Source organism: Sinocyclocheilus anshuiensis, unplaced genomic scaffold (assembly GCF_001515605.1).
Source record: "Sinocyclocheilus anshuiensis isolate Anshui unplaced genomic scaffold, SAMN03320099.WGS_v1.1 scaffold436, whole genome shotgun sequence".
NCBI lineage: Eukaryota > Metazoa > Chordata > Actinopteri > Cypriniformes > Cyprinidae > Sinocyclocheilus > Sinocyclocheilus anshuiensis.
In genome coordinates, this window is record NW_015560618.1 from 1691567 (window position 1) to 1709486 (window position 17920).

At 34.6% G+C, this 17920-nt stretch overlaps 2 protein-coding genes across 2 annotated transcripts; one reads left to right on the forward strand and one right to left on the reverse strand.

The window, feature by feature from the left end:
- Positions 1-553: 553 nt before the first annotated feature.
- LOC107681768 (major facilitator superfamily domain-containing protein 8-like) lies at positions 554-8536 on the reverse strand. The gene is made up of 12 exons (XM_016478088.1): positions 8461-8536; positions 8086-8271; positions 7907-7969; positions 6688-6807; positions 6528-6607; positions 5324-5621; positions 4977-5050; positions 3263-3476; positions 2614-2736; positions 2339-2469; positions 1387-1495; positions 554-628 (listed from the first exon to the last, which is right to left on the reverse strand). The coding sequence occupies exons 1-11, from the start codon at positions 8534-8536 to the stop codon at positions 1415-1417; spliced, it is 1446 nt and encodes a 481-aa protein (XP_016333574.1). The 3' UTR covers positions 554-628; positions 1387-1414.
- A 4596-nt stretch (positions 8537-13132) lies between these two features.
- kcnmb3 (potassium calcium-activated channel subfamily M regulatory beta subunit 3) lies at positions 13133-17134 on the forward strand. Its single transcript, XM_016478095.1, has 4 exons — positions 13133-13215; positions 14353-14565; positions 14800-14972; positions 16830-17134. The coding sequence occupies exons 1-4, from the start codon at positions 13133-13135 to the stop codon at positions 17132-17134; spliced, it is 774 nt and encodes a 257-aa protein (XP_016333581.1).
- The last annotated feature ends 786 nt before the right edge of the window (positions 17135-17920 follow it).

A 17920-nucleotide genomic window follows, 5' to 3' on the forward strand; every position in this document is an offset into this window, starting at 1 on the left:
TTTGGTGAACACAGATTTTAATGAGTTTACAGTAATAATATTTCAAAAACAAATCTACAAACGGCAGATCGAACACTCCAGAGGACACATAAATATTCAATTTCCCTCTTAAGTTGAGTAAATATCCAAGGAAATGACCGATGATCTGTGCAGAATAATTGCATGAATCATTTGTTTTTGAGAAACTCAGTTTCTTTCCCTTTGTCATTACTCTCTCTCTCTCACACTCACACACACACACACTCATGCATGGAGTCCTGCAGTTCTGTTCAATATCAATCTCTTTAAGGGACAATAGCACCATCATGTGTTCATTCAATACAAATATCCACACTCCATGAAATCAGAAATGATAAGGAGTAAATGATAAATCATAAAAATACAGAATATAAAAACTGCAGCATTAAACTAAAATATGTCAGAATTAGGATATGTAATATTTGTGTGTGTGTGTGTGTGTGTGTGTGTGTGTGTGTGTGTGTGTGTGCGCGCCCTTCTAGCTGTTTGCGGTCTGCTAGCCCTGGCAGGGCCTCTTATCTCCCACTGTTTCAGCATCTGCTCTGTACAGCCCCACACAAGAGCTAAACTTTGGCAGACAGACCGCAGAGAGAGGGGCTCTTGCTCTGTGCTGAAATATGAAAATCACACAGATAGATTCATTTACCAATGACAGCTTTTGTCATACTGCAGAGAGTGTACTTTTGTGTTATAATGTTGACTGTCATTATTCAGTGGCCCACTTCTTTGCTTTTAGCACCATATTTTGTCCTGTTTTCCATTCTGAGCTGTTTCTGCATTGTGGTTTAAAGCTGCATGGCTGGAGTCTGTGTCAGTTTAACTCAGTTATTGCAGACAAAATAAAAGTTATGAGTGGAATTTCCGTCTGTGTTCAAACGACAATATGTCACCCTAATACAGATCGTACACAGTGAAACTTCAGATATATATTTTTTTTCTTTAAGGATGAAATGTGTATTTTTGTGAAATGTGAATGCCATTTTTTCTTATGTCAAAATAATTTCCCATGTGAAAAAGAAGTACACTTATGCACACAAAAAATAATGGAAATAATAATAATTTTAAAACAATATTCTTCAGTGTGACCTATGACTGGAGACTTAATTGCATGTCATTTACAATTAAATTAAAATTAATTACAGTTTAAATTTATAATAAATGCGATATTGATCTTTACATGTAATTTCATAATTACTTATATTGTCTTTGAAAAATTGTTCAAATGTAACCTACTGTCGAATGTACTGATGTACCTGATGGCATCACAAACTATCCTAAACTATGATGTAAAAGGCAGGTGAAAGTTCAAAATATAAATCCATTTCATGCTTTTTAAGAGCCATCCAAAAACATTGAGAACTGTCTCACCTGTATCCTGTGTAGTGAAGGGTGGCATCTATGCTCCGTTCTCTGAGTCCTGTGCGTGCTCCACCCTGGGCGGCTCCACCAGCTTCTCATAGGACAACACCATCATGATCTGAGCAGGACAATCATCATTCGTTTCTTTGTTAAAGGGTCATTTTACAAATGACAGACATTTTTCACATAATTAAAAATTCTGCAATATTATTTAGTTTTATACTTAATATATAAACTTAGCATATGGGGATGTAAATATTATTTTCTTTTTTTTAGTTTACATATTATTAAAAGGATTGTTGCCATCATAACAATCTTTTATAAAAAAAAGTATATTAAAATATTATTTAAAAATCTACAAATAAACTCTGCTAAGGACGAGGTAATTTCCTTTTTTCTTATTTATTCACTTAATTTTATATTTACGTTTGTCTGAAAGGGACCATCTTAAATAGTCAAACCCTATTCCTATGATTTTTTGTACAGTACATAATTACTAATTCAATATGGACATTCGTGGGAATTTCAACATTAAAATTTTATACTAAACTTCTTGAAGTGTCAGGACCTTGGGCACAAGACTAGAAATGAATCCCAACCTTGATACTGTCAGTGCTGTTACTTTTTTAACAACATATGTTATTATTATATTGTAGCTTGAGATAGCACTATACAATTTCTTAACACTTAAAAATATTCACTGTCTGATAAAGTGTTTAAAACCTTGCATTTATACTTATTTCCAAATCACCTTTTTGAAAGAAACAGTCCACAAATTCTAATGACCCTGCAATCTCTTTTAATAAGAGATTTTTTCAGTTGACTGGATCTATAATAGTCACTGTTTGCACAAAGCAATAAATGTAACTATAATTGAGCTGGTAAATGTGGTTATGATGACATACTAAGGGAAATCTCTGATAATGTTACAGAATCGGTTATAAAGAGTCTGTTCACGCACCATGATGAGGGTCAGTAGGAGCATCATCATACCCAGCATCACATATAGATTTCCTATTAGACCCCCGGCCCACAGGGGGCCGAGAATGGTGGCAAGACCCCCGACTGAACGCCGCACGCCCTGACTAAAACCTGCACACACACACAGTCGTTAGATTCAGCACGTAGTTTTGAATATTTAAACAGTGACAATATGTGACATCTATACAAACGTGAGTGTTACATGTGTTCTCAAGATCTCATCTATCTTTTTGTATTCTCCTCTTTGTTTCTCACCTTGTGTTTTCTCAGCTGTAACCTTAGAAAAGAGGGACACCTGAGACACAGCAACAAAAGGAAGTCCCAGTAACTGCAGGAACACTCCGATGATGAACTCAATCAACTCGAATGCAAAACCACCTGATCAAAACACGTCCAAGCGAGAATGAAAGTGAGAATATCATTCCAGACAGACATACATCCTAGATAGACAGACAGACAGATAAATGGACGGACTGATGGATAGATAAAAAGGCAGACAGACAGACGGACAGAGGGACGGACGGACAGATGAACAGATGGATGGATGGATAATTATATTGAGGCATGTATAGACATATGGACAGATGGACACATATAGATAGATGGATGGATGGATGGATGGATGGATGGATGGATGGAAAAAAGTATTAAGGGATAGATGGATGGATGAATGGAAAAAAGTATTAAGGGATAGATAGATAGATAGATAGATAGATAGATAGATAGATAGATAGATAGATAGATAGATAGATAGATAGATAGATAGATAGAGATTTAAAGCAGTTCCAAACTAATAATGCATATCATTGAGTTGGCACCAAACCGAGCAGGCATATTGTGTCTGTCCATGCCCAGGTGTATGCCAGTTTCTCTGGACGTCTGCCACACACACACATACACACACCCTGTGGATTGGCCAGAAAGATGAGGCACCAGACACAAGCCCCGCTGCAGATGAGCAGCCCCACTGCCAGCACCACCCGGTCCTCCAGCACACGGCTCAGCCAGCGCACCAGGAAGAAACCTGCAATTACCTCCACCCCACACAGGCTGTACATCACACTGTTCCCCAGCTCACCGAAGCCAAAGTACTTCTGCGTCAGAGGGGTCACCATGGTCTGGAGATGAGAGAACACAGACATCAACCATTCAGAACACCCTAGCAACCACATAGCAACAAGCTTAAAACAACTCAAAACAACTAATAGCAAATCTTACATGAGTAAGAATCATTCTTCTGGCAGTGTAAAGTAAATGCAAAATTATAATATAGCATGTGATTTTTCATATAGAAATTTGATTTAGTTTGAAAGAATAAAAGATAATGAAAAGGCACATTATGAACTCTATAAGCAGTTTGTCATGTATCTAGGTCAGGCAGCCGGGAAGGTAAATGTATGTCAATTTCAAATACCTGATTATATTAAATCAAAGCTTAGATTAGATTACATTAAATTAAATTTATGTTCCTACTACTGTGAGCCTTAATCAATCATAATTGGACAGACACTATTTTGTAGCTCAGATGAATTTAGGACAGTGTTGGGGGTCTGGAGACTACTAGCATTGTACTATTTTTTATTATTATATACTGTGTACTTATTTAAACTGCTTTATAGTACAAGTAATACACATGTTTATTGATTGATTGATTATTTTTATTTTTTACAGTTATAAGCTTCAGACTCCTGCTTGAAATACTCCAAATATTGGCCCCGCTTACTTCCATAGTAAGTGCTTCACTGTAACCTTGATTTTTTTATTTTTTTTATTTGATTTATTATTATTATTATTATTATTATTATTATTAAATGAAGTACAAGTCAAAATAATTTTATAATTTTATATTTTACACATTTTAGCAAGTTGCACGATGTTAACAGCATGTTTTAACATGTTGCTAGGCTAGCACATTTTGATGTTAACATTTAGCATGTTGCTTGCATTCTTTTAGTGTTTTTAACATGTTAATATGCTGCTATCATATTTAAACATGTTGCTAGTAGATTTTAGCATTTTGTTGCTGACATATTTCTAACACATTTAAGCACATTGCTACCATGTTTTTACATGCTAACACATTTCTAGCATATCTTAGCATGTTTTAACCTGTTGCCACTATGTTGCTAGTAGCCTACATTTATATTTTAATGTTACTTCCATGGTGTTAGTGTTTTACATGTATATATTACATGTTAGTGTGTTATACGCATATATATCTTTGAATATTCATTGATTATTATGGTGAATGACGTCAAGCTGACCGTTCCAAAATGGCGAATGCGTCAACGTATCTGGAGCGGTCGAATAGGGCATCTACTGTATACATATCTATGGTTTTAACACCTTGCAAGCATATTAACACACTTTTAACATGTTGCTAGCACATTTCTAACATATTTTAGAACACTGCTATGTTTTAAAACATTATCATATGTTTTAGCATGATTCAGCACATTGCTAGCATGTCCTATTTGCTAATGGTTCCATAATGTTTTAGCATTTTTTAGCATAAGTTGCTAGTAAGTGTTTATCTCCTATTATCATCTGACAACAAGGCACTGCCACTGGTGCCACCTTGAAAAAAGTAGATGCATGACGCTCCTGATGAATTTTACCTCAAGTGCTGTCTGATTGAAGAGAGTGATGAACTGAGCAGTGAGAAGAACCACCACCTCCTCCCGCAGAAACTCTACAGAGAGAGAGAGAACGCTATAGATCTCAGGCATTTCAAAGCTGCCAAGACAGGATTGAATATAATGGAGATATCTACCATGCACACACACACTGCAATCGTAGAGCAAAGACAGGATGAGCTGATCGATAAAGCTTTTTCAGGCCACTACTCTCTCAGATTAGCACCTCAGATACAACAAAGAAGCGATCAATGCCACACCAACTCAAAATTCTGTGCCAAAAAAAAAGACAGCACTTTTGTCATTTGACAATAAACACTGGGCTTCACCTTGACTGGCACTGAAGTTTTCAAAGGGGTCAGAGGGGTCTAGAGAGGGGGAATCCGGAGGAGAAGGTGGGAGTTCAGATGAGAGCTGGGTCTCGGTTTGTTCTGGATTGGCCGAGCCATACGAGTCCTCTGCTGCAGCCCTGTTTTCATCTTCCAGACTCATGAGGGGCTCATCTTCTTCACCTCTGACCTCTCTGAGGGGCATGTGCTGCTCAGGGAAGGAGTCCAGTGGCGGGATGTCCCAGTACAGGACCATTACTGCAAACTGCATAAGCACCCACATCCCGCACATGAAGAGCTGGGTCAAAAAGAGCACAAGGCCAGGAAGATTGAAATAAACAGGTCAACTTACATAAACGGGCTTAAAAATTACAAACAAATAAATAAATAACTGGTTAATCTAAGAACATGTCTAAGAACATGTCATGTCATATTTTAGATTTTTTAAATTCTTGTTAGATTCCAGTGTTTTTAATATATTTATTTAATATAATTTAATTTAATTAAAATTAGTAAAGTCTCATTAGTTAACATTAGTTAATGCATTAACTCACAATAACTGAGTAATATATTGTTATTCATCTTTGTTACCATTCTTAGCTAATAAAATTCAACTTTTCATTGTTAGTTCATCTTTGCCAAGGTTCATGTTTTAATAATAGTTGAATTTAACATTATAACTAATATTACTAAATGCTTTAGGAGTATTTTTATAGAATTTCCATTTTAAATGGAACCTTATTGTAATGTTACCATTTTATTATATTTCAATATTAATTTTCATTATTATTATTATTAATTTTGTTTTTGCAATCAGCAAAGTAATCGGCTTAAATTATATATTAGTGTTTCTTGTGCATTGCACAAATGAGAATGAGATTTTGTATCACAGTAATAAGAATGTAGGAATTAAAATAAAAAAATAAAAAGGCACAAAGAAAAAAAAAGCTTCATTTTTTTATGCCAACATTTTCCCCCCTTTACTTTTTGGAGTGAAATATCAGCTGGAGTGCCGGACATGTCTCTGTTATTTGATATAATAATACTAACTCTACTTATGATCTGAATCACATCTGTTATATTTGGAGACATACAAAATGTGCAGTGTTACCACATTCACATTTCAAGCTGTGTCAATCATGTGCAACATTATGTGTTTGAGAATTCAAGTTAATTAATAAGAAATGAGCCAAAACAGACTTACCCCAGGTGAGGTGTACTTATTTACTACAAATGGACCCAGTTTGAAATCACACAACCTTAGAAAGATATTGAAAGCAGGACCTGAAAGTAAAAATGCACATTGTCTAAATATTAAATGGAAGAAAGTACTTTTGCCACTTTTATGTAGAGCACCAACTCACCGATCAGAAGTCCAGCCTGACGGCATGCCATGACAGCTGCAAAGACCCTTGCTCGCTCATCAGGGAAAGTAGTAAGTGTGAGGAACCCAAAAATTGAGGAACCAGCTCCTGCTCCAATACCTGATGGAAGAATGAAGTAGTTTATATGTGGTGTACTCTGCATTCATGGAAATATAGATAGTTTCCATTTTTTAAACTACATAAAATAAAATAGAAATTATATGTTGCGTACAGAAAATGAGTACAGTTTTATTAGGACGTATAGGAACCCTCCACCTCCCCCAGCTCCACCTGTCTGCTACTGGAATTATGTATAACTATTCATGCAGTATCTGCATATCTTAAACACACACATGGACAAAAGTATTGTGACACACCTCTTAATCACTGAATTCAGGTGTTTCAATCTAACCCATTGCCACTGGTATATAAAATCAAGCACCTAGTCATGTAGTTTGCTGTGAAATTTAGTGTTGATACTGTGGAAGGATGCCATCTTTGCAATAAGTCAGTTCATGAAACTTATCCCTGCTACAATATCTTCTCTATAGCTTTTTTGAGAGCTCTTTTGACTTGGCCTATGTGCTACTCAACTTCAGCACATACATGGGCTACATGTATGTATGTGCAACCAATCAAGCTAATTAAGTTTTGTTTTTGAGTTTCCAAAGTCTGTGTTCTAAAGATTTACTAAAAAATACTAAAGATTTGTCTTCATATGTTTTAACACAATTTTATTCCATACCATACAAATAAGTGACTTTAAGCAATGATGTTCAATAGGGTTTGAATATTACAAAAAAAAATAAAAAATCTTATAACTCAAAAATATGACATTATATATTGACATTACCACTTTTAATAAGATACCAAACTGTTATTGATGTAATTTTTGAAAAACTCTTACATTTGTAAATTAATACAGTCCCTTGGGGGTTGAATACTTTTGATCATAGTTGTATATATTCTATATACTTTATTATACATAATAGATTCATACATCTAAACAAGTTCTTGTGTCTGGTCAGGATGATTCAACACTGCAGTAATTACAATCTAATGAGAATCATCAATCAAACAACAGATCTCTCTGTTAGTATCTGTTTAATGTCTCAAATTACATTAATGTTGATGGTTTGCACCACAGGAGCAGAGAAGTTCACAAACAAACAAAACTCGTTGAGACTAATAGAACAGTGCAACTTCAAAATATCCTCACCTGCAACAAGACGGCTGGACAGAAGAAGCCATTTAGAATATTCCATGAAATACATGACGTTTCCTATAAGACAAGTGTGTTGCAATGAGCAAACAGATCACAGCTGCACAAGAACAAGGGATATCTGATCTATTTCAAAACCCACATCACATTATACATCTCCATTCTACAGCACTGACCCACAATTTCAAACACATTGGAGAAGAGGATGATATTCTTTGTAGTTCTGGTCTTGTCTGACCAGTGACCAAACACTGGACCAAACAGCAGCCCACTGAAGCTGAACGCAGATAGACCCAAGCCAAGAAAATAAGGTGGCGCCTCTAATAACTGCAGATATCTCCATATAGTGGGCAGAATGACAGCTGGGAGAGAGAGAATACAATTTAAACAGTAGATGTGCAAAATACAATCAATCCATTCACCATTTACACATTAATACAGTTTAAGGCTTTCTTGAGGATATTAAGCACTATCGATTCAAACAAGCAATCATGCTGCATGGATTTTTTTGTATTAGGGAGAAAAGAAAAGAATAGGTCAAATATACTTACCATATTCCACGCCACTCAAAAGGAATATCAATCCAATAGTCAGAAACGACAGTTTTCTTTTTTGTCTGTAATCCATCTTAGTGTTTCTGTAGGTTATTTTCTCAGCACTTGATCATTCCTCTTCCTCATGGTTCAATTATTGTAATGACAGGGATGATATTCTCCATTACTGGCTCTGGTAAGTAACCTCGTCTTACTGTAGGCTATGTCTCTTTTTTGTTGGTCATGGCAAATTTATTTTATTCAGAAAAAGAAAAACTATAAACCATGTGGTGCCGGCGAGTTTAGGAAAGACTAGGGAAAATTCGGTTTTGATGATTTTACACAGACACGCTGTTGATGTTCAAGTGGATCCCTTTTCCTTGAATATGATCATTCAGGTCACAATAAAAGTCGAAGATAAATGCCGTATAATTTACCTCCTCATTGATGCAGCATTGAAGATAAACGGGGCTCAGACACTTCCAGGAGTCTCTGTACACAGAACAAGCACCAGAGATCTAGTATTACCTGTGGGCTTGTATCCATTATTTATCGTGTTCAGGTGAAGTGGACTGTAATTCTACTCCCTTAAAGCTGTATCTTCACTTCTTTGGATCGTTATTAGAGAAATTCAGCTAATTACTTACTGGCAATGATATATATTTATGCAGGGTGGCACTTCATGATAACGTCATTAATTGGTCATTAACAGACATTAGTGGTTTTTATTATTGTACCACTAACCAAACGTAATATGGCATTGCAATGAATTTTTTGACAAATACCTTGGAGGTTTGCATAATCATATCATGGTAATCATATCAAAGTACCGTGGTTTTACCATCAGTGTACCTCCTATGTGCATCTTTATAAGGGACATTAGAAATGTAATAATAGTTTGATTAATATATTTAATTCATATATTTGCATTTGAATATACCTTCCCTTGTGAAAAAGGAGTGTGCTTCTTGTATTAAATGTGCACTTATAGTGTACTTCAATTCTTACAAGTTTATTGTTAAAAAAACTGTACTTACAGTACAGATTATAATATTTATTAAATAAAAGGCCACTTAAAGAGAATATGCTTTCATGACTGTTTCTTGCTTTAGCGAAGTACACTTTTTTGATGTGTTGACTAATATATTAAAGCACATGTAAAGTACTTGATTATAAAATTAATTTGAGTGTGTTATTCTATATTAAATGTGAAGTTTAAACTTATATTTTATTACTATTTTATTATTACATGTATTTGCTCATTTATTTATTTAAATGTACTAAATCTTTCTGAAATGTTTAACTACAAATATATTTAAATACATGACATACTGTACAAGATTTAACAGAAATTAAAGCATAAGCATATTTTAGTTTGCCATAAATTCTTGTCAGTACATCTGACAGTAAAAGTAATTAGGAAATGATTAAGTAATTATGAAATTAAATACAAAGATATACTTAAGTACATTGAAAAAGCACTCTAAATTTCAGCTAATTGCATTTAATACATTCTATAATACGTTTAATAATATATTTTAATTAAGTTGCAAATTAACATGCAATTAAATGTTCGAAACCCTTACATTCAGTTTGCACTCAAGTATATTCTTTTAAAGTATATTATTAAAGTGTATTTTATTTTCATAATAAGCATCCTAAAAGTGTCTGTTAAGAATTATGCAATATTTGTTAATGACTTCTTAGAACATTTGTTATAAAATGTTACCCTTCCATGTTTTGCATTTAAAACTCAATACAAAATTTGGTAACACTTTATTTTAAGGTGTTCTTGTTACACGTTACATGTACTTACTTTTATAATAACAATAAATTATGCATAATTACATGCAAGTAACCCTAAGACAAACCCTAATCCTAACCCTAACCATATAGGAAGTACATGTAATTAATTAATATTACTCAGTACTTAAATGTATAATTACACTGTAACAAGGACACCTTAAAATAAAGTGTAAATGTATAAGTAACAAGGACACCTTAAAATAAAGTGTAACCCAATATTTAAACTAATATCACTTTTTTTTTTTTTTTTCCGTATGGCCCATATGTTTGTCTCTCATAGAGTTAACAGCATTGGCTTATCATCCTAATCACATATAATGTACTGTATCAGATGTGCTTTTACTGTATATGGACACCATGTTCTGTTTCACAAAGGCCTCTGAAAGTACTTTCATATATACCAGCCCAGAGGAGTTCTATATCCAACTAACAGTCAACTAATACCCTATTTACTGCCTGGTAATGCCAGAACAGCTTATACTTAATATGTTTTCTTTAGAAATAAGCCAAAATGTTACCACAATGTAGGTCAATATAACAATATTTTGACTTTTTACAACTTAATTTCACTATAAACTAAAGCTTAACTTAGCAAAAGTTTGAATTTTCACGTGGGTTAAAACTAATAACATTTTGTTAGTCAGTGTTAAATTTAGTTGACTTACTATACATAAAGACAACTCTGAAAGACCTTAATGTTTATTGTGTTCTTTTAATTATACATCATAAAACACATCAACACTCGACTGTCAAGCGAATATAGGCCACTGTTTAAACAAAATGGTTTGTTTTTATTTATTTTTTTCTATGGTGCTATTTACTTTTAGACAAACTGAACAAAATGGGTCGGAAACCATGATATTTTATTAGACCAATTTAAAAATGAACTTTAAAGGGGTCATATGACGTTGCTAAAAATAACATTATTTTGTGTATTTGGTGTAAAGTAATGTGTTTATGCGGTTTAAGGTTCAAAAAACACATTATTTTCCACATACTGTACATTATTGTTTCTCCTCTATGCCCCGCCTTTCTGAAAAGCATCCATTTTTACAAAGCTCATCGGTCTGAAAAGCGAGGTGTGCTCTGATTGGCCAGCTATCCAGTGCGTCGCGATTGGCCTAATACCTCAAGCGTGTGACGGAAATGTTACGCCCCTTACCATATTGTGATGCCGTGTTTTTATACAGTCTATGGTCCCGGCGCGACGAGACAAAAACAATAAAACCCATTATAAATGAGGCATTTGTTGCATCCAGTGGGGACATAATTACTGATTATAATGACTTATACTGTCTTTTTACGCGTTGAGTTGCGTATCACGCCGCGTAAACATAAAACCATGTCTGCATTTGTGATCGGAGAAACGACAAACAACAAGCGCTACTCTACACTGCTCAAAACTCACGTTTGAATCATAAGTGGCAAATTCTTTAAATGTGAAAACGTACTTACAGTCTGTGAGTCAGAAGCACCAGACTGTCTTGCAAAGTTGGAATTGCTAGATTCCATTGCATTGTAGGCTACTCTCCCGGGTTCAGGAAACAGTCCTACGTAAAATGTGCTGCACACATCTGAATATTTGGGTTGAACTGTTCTGGAACAGTGTTGTAAATACAACTTAACCTTTCAGGCGCTGCGTAATATCATTGCGCCTGCTGCACTCATGGTACAGCAGCAAAGTTCCTTGATTATTACGCTGGAATGAAATTATACTTCTTTCTTTGCATGAACATTTGGGTGGCGTTATGTAAATCTTCCCACATAGCGACGTAGACATGTGGGGGCGTGTTTAAATGAGGCGTTTTAGGAGGGCGTGGACCAGTCTTAAATTTTATTAAGAATATCTCTTTGGGTTTGAGATTTTAGTCTTTGCAACTTTAGGGATCTTATCTATTCACGAACAGCTTGTAACACTCCAAAGAGAAAGGAAAACTTGAAATCGCATCATATGACCCCTTTAAGTAAATGAGAGTTATTTCACTTTTTTTCAGGGAGACAAATCAGAACAGCTAAATCAAACACATATTAGCACCCTGGCAGCCACCTAAATTACTCTTTGATGCCAAAAAAGAAAAAAGAAAAAAAGCTTTAAGGTTATTTTATTTAAGCTGCAATACTTACAGCCTCAGCAGTTGCTGATCCAGGTGCACAATGTTGTTCCAACAAATTGTTTACCTTTTCATATACAGTAAATCATTCGTTAATAATTAACATTATTTTGGATAAAAACTCATTCATTATTGATACACTGTTGTGCTCATAAAGCTAAAAGTCCTCACTTTTGTCATTCAGTGTGAATCGTTTAGTCAGTCTTGTTTAATAGCTACATAAAGCTATCATGCACAGAAGAACGCATGTTTTGAGGTAAGATTTGGAACTTGCATCATTTTAGAATCTGTGTTACAGGAAAGTAAAGATAATTCCATGAGTTTCTGCAGACGGGGTTGGGAGTTGGACACTTCTACACAATTTGTTGTTGTTGTTGTTGTTTTATATGCAGTTTTTTTGTTTTGTTTTTTGGTGGTGGTGGGGGGGGGTTCATTTACTTCATTGTTTTGTAGTTTATATGTGAAAATAGAAAAACACTGTCAGGAGTGCTTGGAGTCCCATAGGACGTAATTATAGTCTGGCTGCAGGGGTTCCTATAGAAACCCATCTGTGGCATCCCTGTTTAGGCAAAGGAAAGATATTCCGCTGATCTCATCTGGATGAGAAGAAAACAATCCCTTAAGTGCACTCTGTTGTGCACTACAGGTCTGACGGCTATGCAGCACGCTGCTTCTGTGTCTGGATGTATAGTATATTGACCTTGTCAAAGTGGGGTCGGTGTTGTGTTAATTTAGTGCTGTAACCCAGTTAAGGGTTACTTAGTAAGATAGAAATGCTACTGAATCAGTCCCCGCGGGGGTCATTCAGTGTTCCTGTTAACATCACCCTGCTGGGCGCGCGGCGACGACACACGCGGTACGTATGGAGATCACATCCACTGCCTCAGTCTTCTCTTTTATTAAAGCTACTTGTCCAGTTGTGACACTAGTATGAGATACCAATGTATTAAGCATTGAGTTATTTCAAATAGCAATAACAATAGCAGTCTAACTGACAGTCCATTATCTATTTCTTGTCCACTACTCTTTTATATTTAACCTTATATTAACTTAAAATCATGAAGAGCTAGTTCACCCAAAAATGACATTTTCATCATTTACTCACTCTCATGTTGTTCCAACCTGTGAAAAAGAAGGGTGCTTAACTGTATTAAGTGTGCACTTGTAGTGTACTTCAAATCTTAAATGTGTATTTAAAAAAAAAAACCTGTACTTACAGATAATATAATAATTAAATAAAAGGCCAAAATGTACTTAAAGAGAGCACACTTTCTTAACATGTTAAAAAATTGCACTTTGTTATAATGTCAGATAGTTTTAAATCATTATTTTTAAATAAACTTTTGGCATGCTTGAAGTACACTTATTTTAATGTGTTAACTTAAATATAAAGCATATGCAAAGTACTGTACTTGATTATAATTTTAACTGTAGTGTGTTGTTATTTACGGTTACATTAAAAGTGTATATAGTTTAAATGTAATAAATATAATAAATTGATATATTTAAATACATGATATACACATTTCAATAGAAATGACATTAAAGTCAGCATGTATATATATATATTTTAAATTTATAATATATTTTCATTTAATTGTAAATAGCATGCAAGTAACTGTCCAAAAACGTTACATTCAGTTTACACTTAATTATATTCTTTCCATAACAAGTATTCTTTATGTAACCCCCCACCCCCACTTCAAGTCATAAGTCATACATACAGTCAATAAACATAATATATACAATATAAATAACTATGCCGAATGTATATAGATGTTTATATGTATATAAACTCCTTTGAGTTGCTTTTGAAAGTGTGAACTGCTTTTATGGTTTTATTGGTTTTATGTTGTTGTTTGTTTTTTTAGCTTTAGGTTGCCATGAATTTCTGATGATTCTTCAGAATTTCTCCTTTTGTATTTCATGGACAAATAACAGCATATAGATAAAGTTAAGTAAGTTATGTAAAGTTATGTTTGTTTGTTTTTAGGGATGTCTTCTACCAGCAAGCCCAAATGCAAAAAAATGGAGGCAAGTGGAGGAAAGCGAGTGAGATGAAGTGCAATGAGAAAGCCAGAGCTCAAATCCCAGAGTCCAGCATAGGAGAAGACAGAGCCGTTCTCTTGGGCTTCACCATAATGGCCTTCTCCATCCTCATGTACTTTCTGGTGGGAATCGTGATGGTGAAACCAAGTCTTTACAGGTTAGCTTCAGTTCTTCAGGTAGACTGCTTATTAGTAGAATAGTATCCTTTCATATTGTAATTTTCTTTTTGCTGATCTTGCAATTAAAACATCAGTTGCTAATATCAACACAATGAAATATGATGACCATAAATAAATATGAAATAATTTGAAATAAAAATTGCTATACAGCATAGCCATACCTTATTACATTTTTACATTGTAAACCTTCACATCATTTGTGTTTGTAACAGTGACTGGAAACCTAACAACTGCACACTGGTGCATATGTATTTGGTGGATGAAGTGATGGATTGCCATGGCATTGATAGCTTTAAATGCCTGCGTGTTTTGGTCAACAGCACCCCTGAAAAAACCCTTCGACTTTACCACGATGAAGACACTGCCAAATACAGGCCAAAGGTACTGTTGTCAGTGTGAATTTAATCACAATTTAATCACCGTCATTCCAAATACTAGGATTTTTATGGACTATGATCGTAATGCCAAGCTCCAAAAAGAAAAAGAAAAAAGCACCATAACGGTACACAGAGACTAACTGTAAAATCTTTATAGATCTCATTTACATTTACAATTCTGCCAACCAATTGGCATTTAGTATCCTCATATATTTGCATAAATGCACCTTCAAATTAGATTTGACATTTGTGCTTTTATTTATTAATACATTTTAATTTATGAGTTTTATTTCAGTCTGCTCCTTACACAAATAAAAAACAACAAAATGTCAATTGTGTGAAATAATCATTTAGCCTAATTCTACAATTAAAGTGCCATTTGCATCTTAAAAGTCAAACAATCCTACATTAAACTATATGAACTATTTCTTTTATCTGTATCTGTTTATCTCTTCTTTATCTATTGTATGCACGGTCACACTAAATAATTATATGATGATGATGGTGATGATGATGATGATGATAAATGACCAATTAATTAACTTAATTAAAGCAGCACTATGTAACTTTTTCTGTGTTCAAAATTTGCAAAATGTATATAATGAGCGAGTACATCATGAATTAATCTTCCAGACCGCGTTTTTGTCTTATTCCGAATCACTACGGTACACTTATAATAAGTACTTATATTTGGACTATTGTAGACTGGTCGGGTCGTCACCGCTGCGGAGTAACACATACCTGCGTGAATCGCCATAGACATAAACTTAGAGAAGTAGCTCCGGTTGGAATGTTCTTCCGCGGAATGTGTGCAGTTCTGTTTATTAACCGCTAGAGCGCCAAAAGTTACATAGTGCTGCTTTAAATAATTCATCAGTATTTTAAAATAATTTTTGAATTACTGAAATTTTGAACATGATATAAATTGTAATCATACATGGCAACTATGTATCATAAATGACAAAGAAGCTCAACATTTCAAATGGCTTTTTAAAAAAGTTCTGAAACATTGTTACTGGAGAATCACAAAAACCACACATGATCTTTAGCAGTAATTTTAGGTTGCATCGACACTACTGACATTAAAATTAAATTAATTTAAAAATTAATATGAAAATAATAAATTTAAATAAAAGCCAGTTAAATATAATACAAATTTTGACTTATTTCAGTGAGTCAAAAATACTATATTTTACAACAAAAATGTTTTGCCTCTTTTATGCATTTATTTATTGCCTCTTTTTAATTTTTTTTTTCATGACAAAAAATAAGTAGCGGTGATGCTTTAAAAATGAAAAAGACTGTCCATTATTTAAAGATTATATACTGTTCCAAGTTGCAGACAAAAAAAAATTATGAGTTCATTTGCAAAAGCCGATAACTCCATTTTTATTTTTGTTTTCCGAAATCACGTTTTTTTATTATTGCGCATTCCAAGTAATATCAGTCAAACTGCAGTTGGGTTGTTTTGATTAAGTAATAATAAATCGTCAGATGACAATGTACTGTAGATGCCTGACAAACGTTGTTGTTGTTGTTGTTATCATAAACTGTATGGATGTGATTACACAGAGCTTTTCCTTCACCATTGTAACGCGCCAACAAGGGCGCTTGTCGGCTTCTGCAGTAAAATGTGAACTGAAAGTGGACAAAACCGGCTTTTTTAACAAAAGGTGTTTAGGGTTCAGATCGCGCCATATGTGGACAATAATGCACGGCAATAAGCTCTTTTTTTTTTAAAGTGGCGTTTATCGGTTTTTGCAAATGAACTCTTCATATATATATAGTTCATCTTTTCATAGTCACTGACCATGTAAAGGTCTGAAATATCTATTTCAATTTTAGATTGCATTAATGCTTGCCATAATCTTTCCCTCAGTGTTTCTATACTCCGAAATGCCAACGAAACAAGACTGAACAAGAGGCTGAGGCCAATAACATCAAAGATGTGTTAATTGTGCGAGGGGATAATATGACATGCTATCTCAGTGCGGCACACCCAAACGACGCCATCATTAGGAGGAAATACACCGTTCAAATGGCCTTGTACTACCTGCTGTGGCCCAGCCTCATGTTGTTCGGTGGAATCCTGCTGGTGGGGCTGGTGAAGCTCAACCAGCATCTTGCTTTCCTCTACACTGAGATCAGTAGAGAGGAGTTACTAGGATAGCAGAGTAAAGTGACGGAGGGAAGGATCTACAGGCTCTTAAGATGGAGGTCTGGAGGCCCCACAGAGCAGCACGACCCAGATAGAAAATAATATAATGTGCCCCTACTGCAGTGGGCAGGTTAGTAGTCATAATGACTTTATTCAGTGTCTTATGAAGTTAACATTAGTGCCTTACACCCTGTGGCCATAGCTTTTTATAACATTGTGATTGTTCATTATAATCAAATAGGCAATGAACCATTTCAAGAGGTTATAGATGCAGTTAAGAGGGTAAATTCAATGAGCTGAATGTAGAGGGGTTTGTTTATTCATTGGAACTGATTTTAACCATTTTAGCATTACAGTGAATGGGTGCCATCAGAATGAGAGCCAGCTGATAAAAACATCCCATTAATCCACAAGTAATCCACACCACTCCAGTCCAGCAAGTAACATCTTGTGAAGTAAAAAGCTGCAAATTTCCATTTTTGAGTGAACTATTTCTTTATTTTAATAATGGTGAGAAAAAAAAGATAATATGCTGACAAAACATTAAGATTACTGACATTTCCTTCAACCTTTAAACACAACACAATGCAATGCGTAATTCAAAATATGGGTGAAAAATCAACACAGAAAATTCAGTTCTTGTTGCTTTTGAAATGGCCACTTTTCCTGATCCAGTCAATCAAATCCTGTTGTATAAAACCAAGCCACGTCCTACATTTTCTCTGTTGAATATTTTGTATCACTCAGAAATACAGTACATCACATTTGCAAGTAAATGGGTTGTGAATTAATTAAAGT

Coding starts and splice junctions, on each gene's coding strand:
- LOC107681768 (XM_016478088.1), bottom strand. CDS start 8,536: ATGGATTACAGACAAAAAAGAAAACTGTCGTTTCTGACTATTGGATTG. Junction 5,051..5,323: donor AAACTTCAGTGCCAGTCAAG/GTGAAGCCCAGT, acceptor CTCTCTCTGTAG/AGTTTCTGCGGGAGGAGGTG. Junction 3,477..4,976: donor TCAATCAGACAGCACTTGAG/GTAAAATTCATC, acceptor TCTCATCTCCAG/ACCATGGTGACCCCTCTGAC.
- kcnmb3 (XM_016478095.1), top strand. CDS start 13,133: ATGCTACTGAATCAGTCCCCGCGGGGGTCATTCAGTGTTCCTGTTAAC. Junction 13,216..14,352: donor GCGCGGCGACGACACACGCG/GTACGTATGGAG, acceptor GTTTGTTTTTAG/GGATGTCTTCTACCAGCAAG. Junction 14,566..14,799: donor GTGAAACCAAGTCTTTACAG/GTTAGCTTCAGT, acceptor TGTTTGTAACAG/TGACTGGAAACCTAACAACT.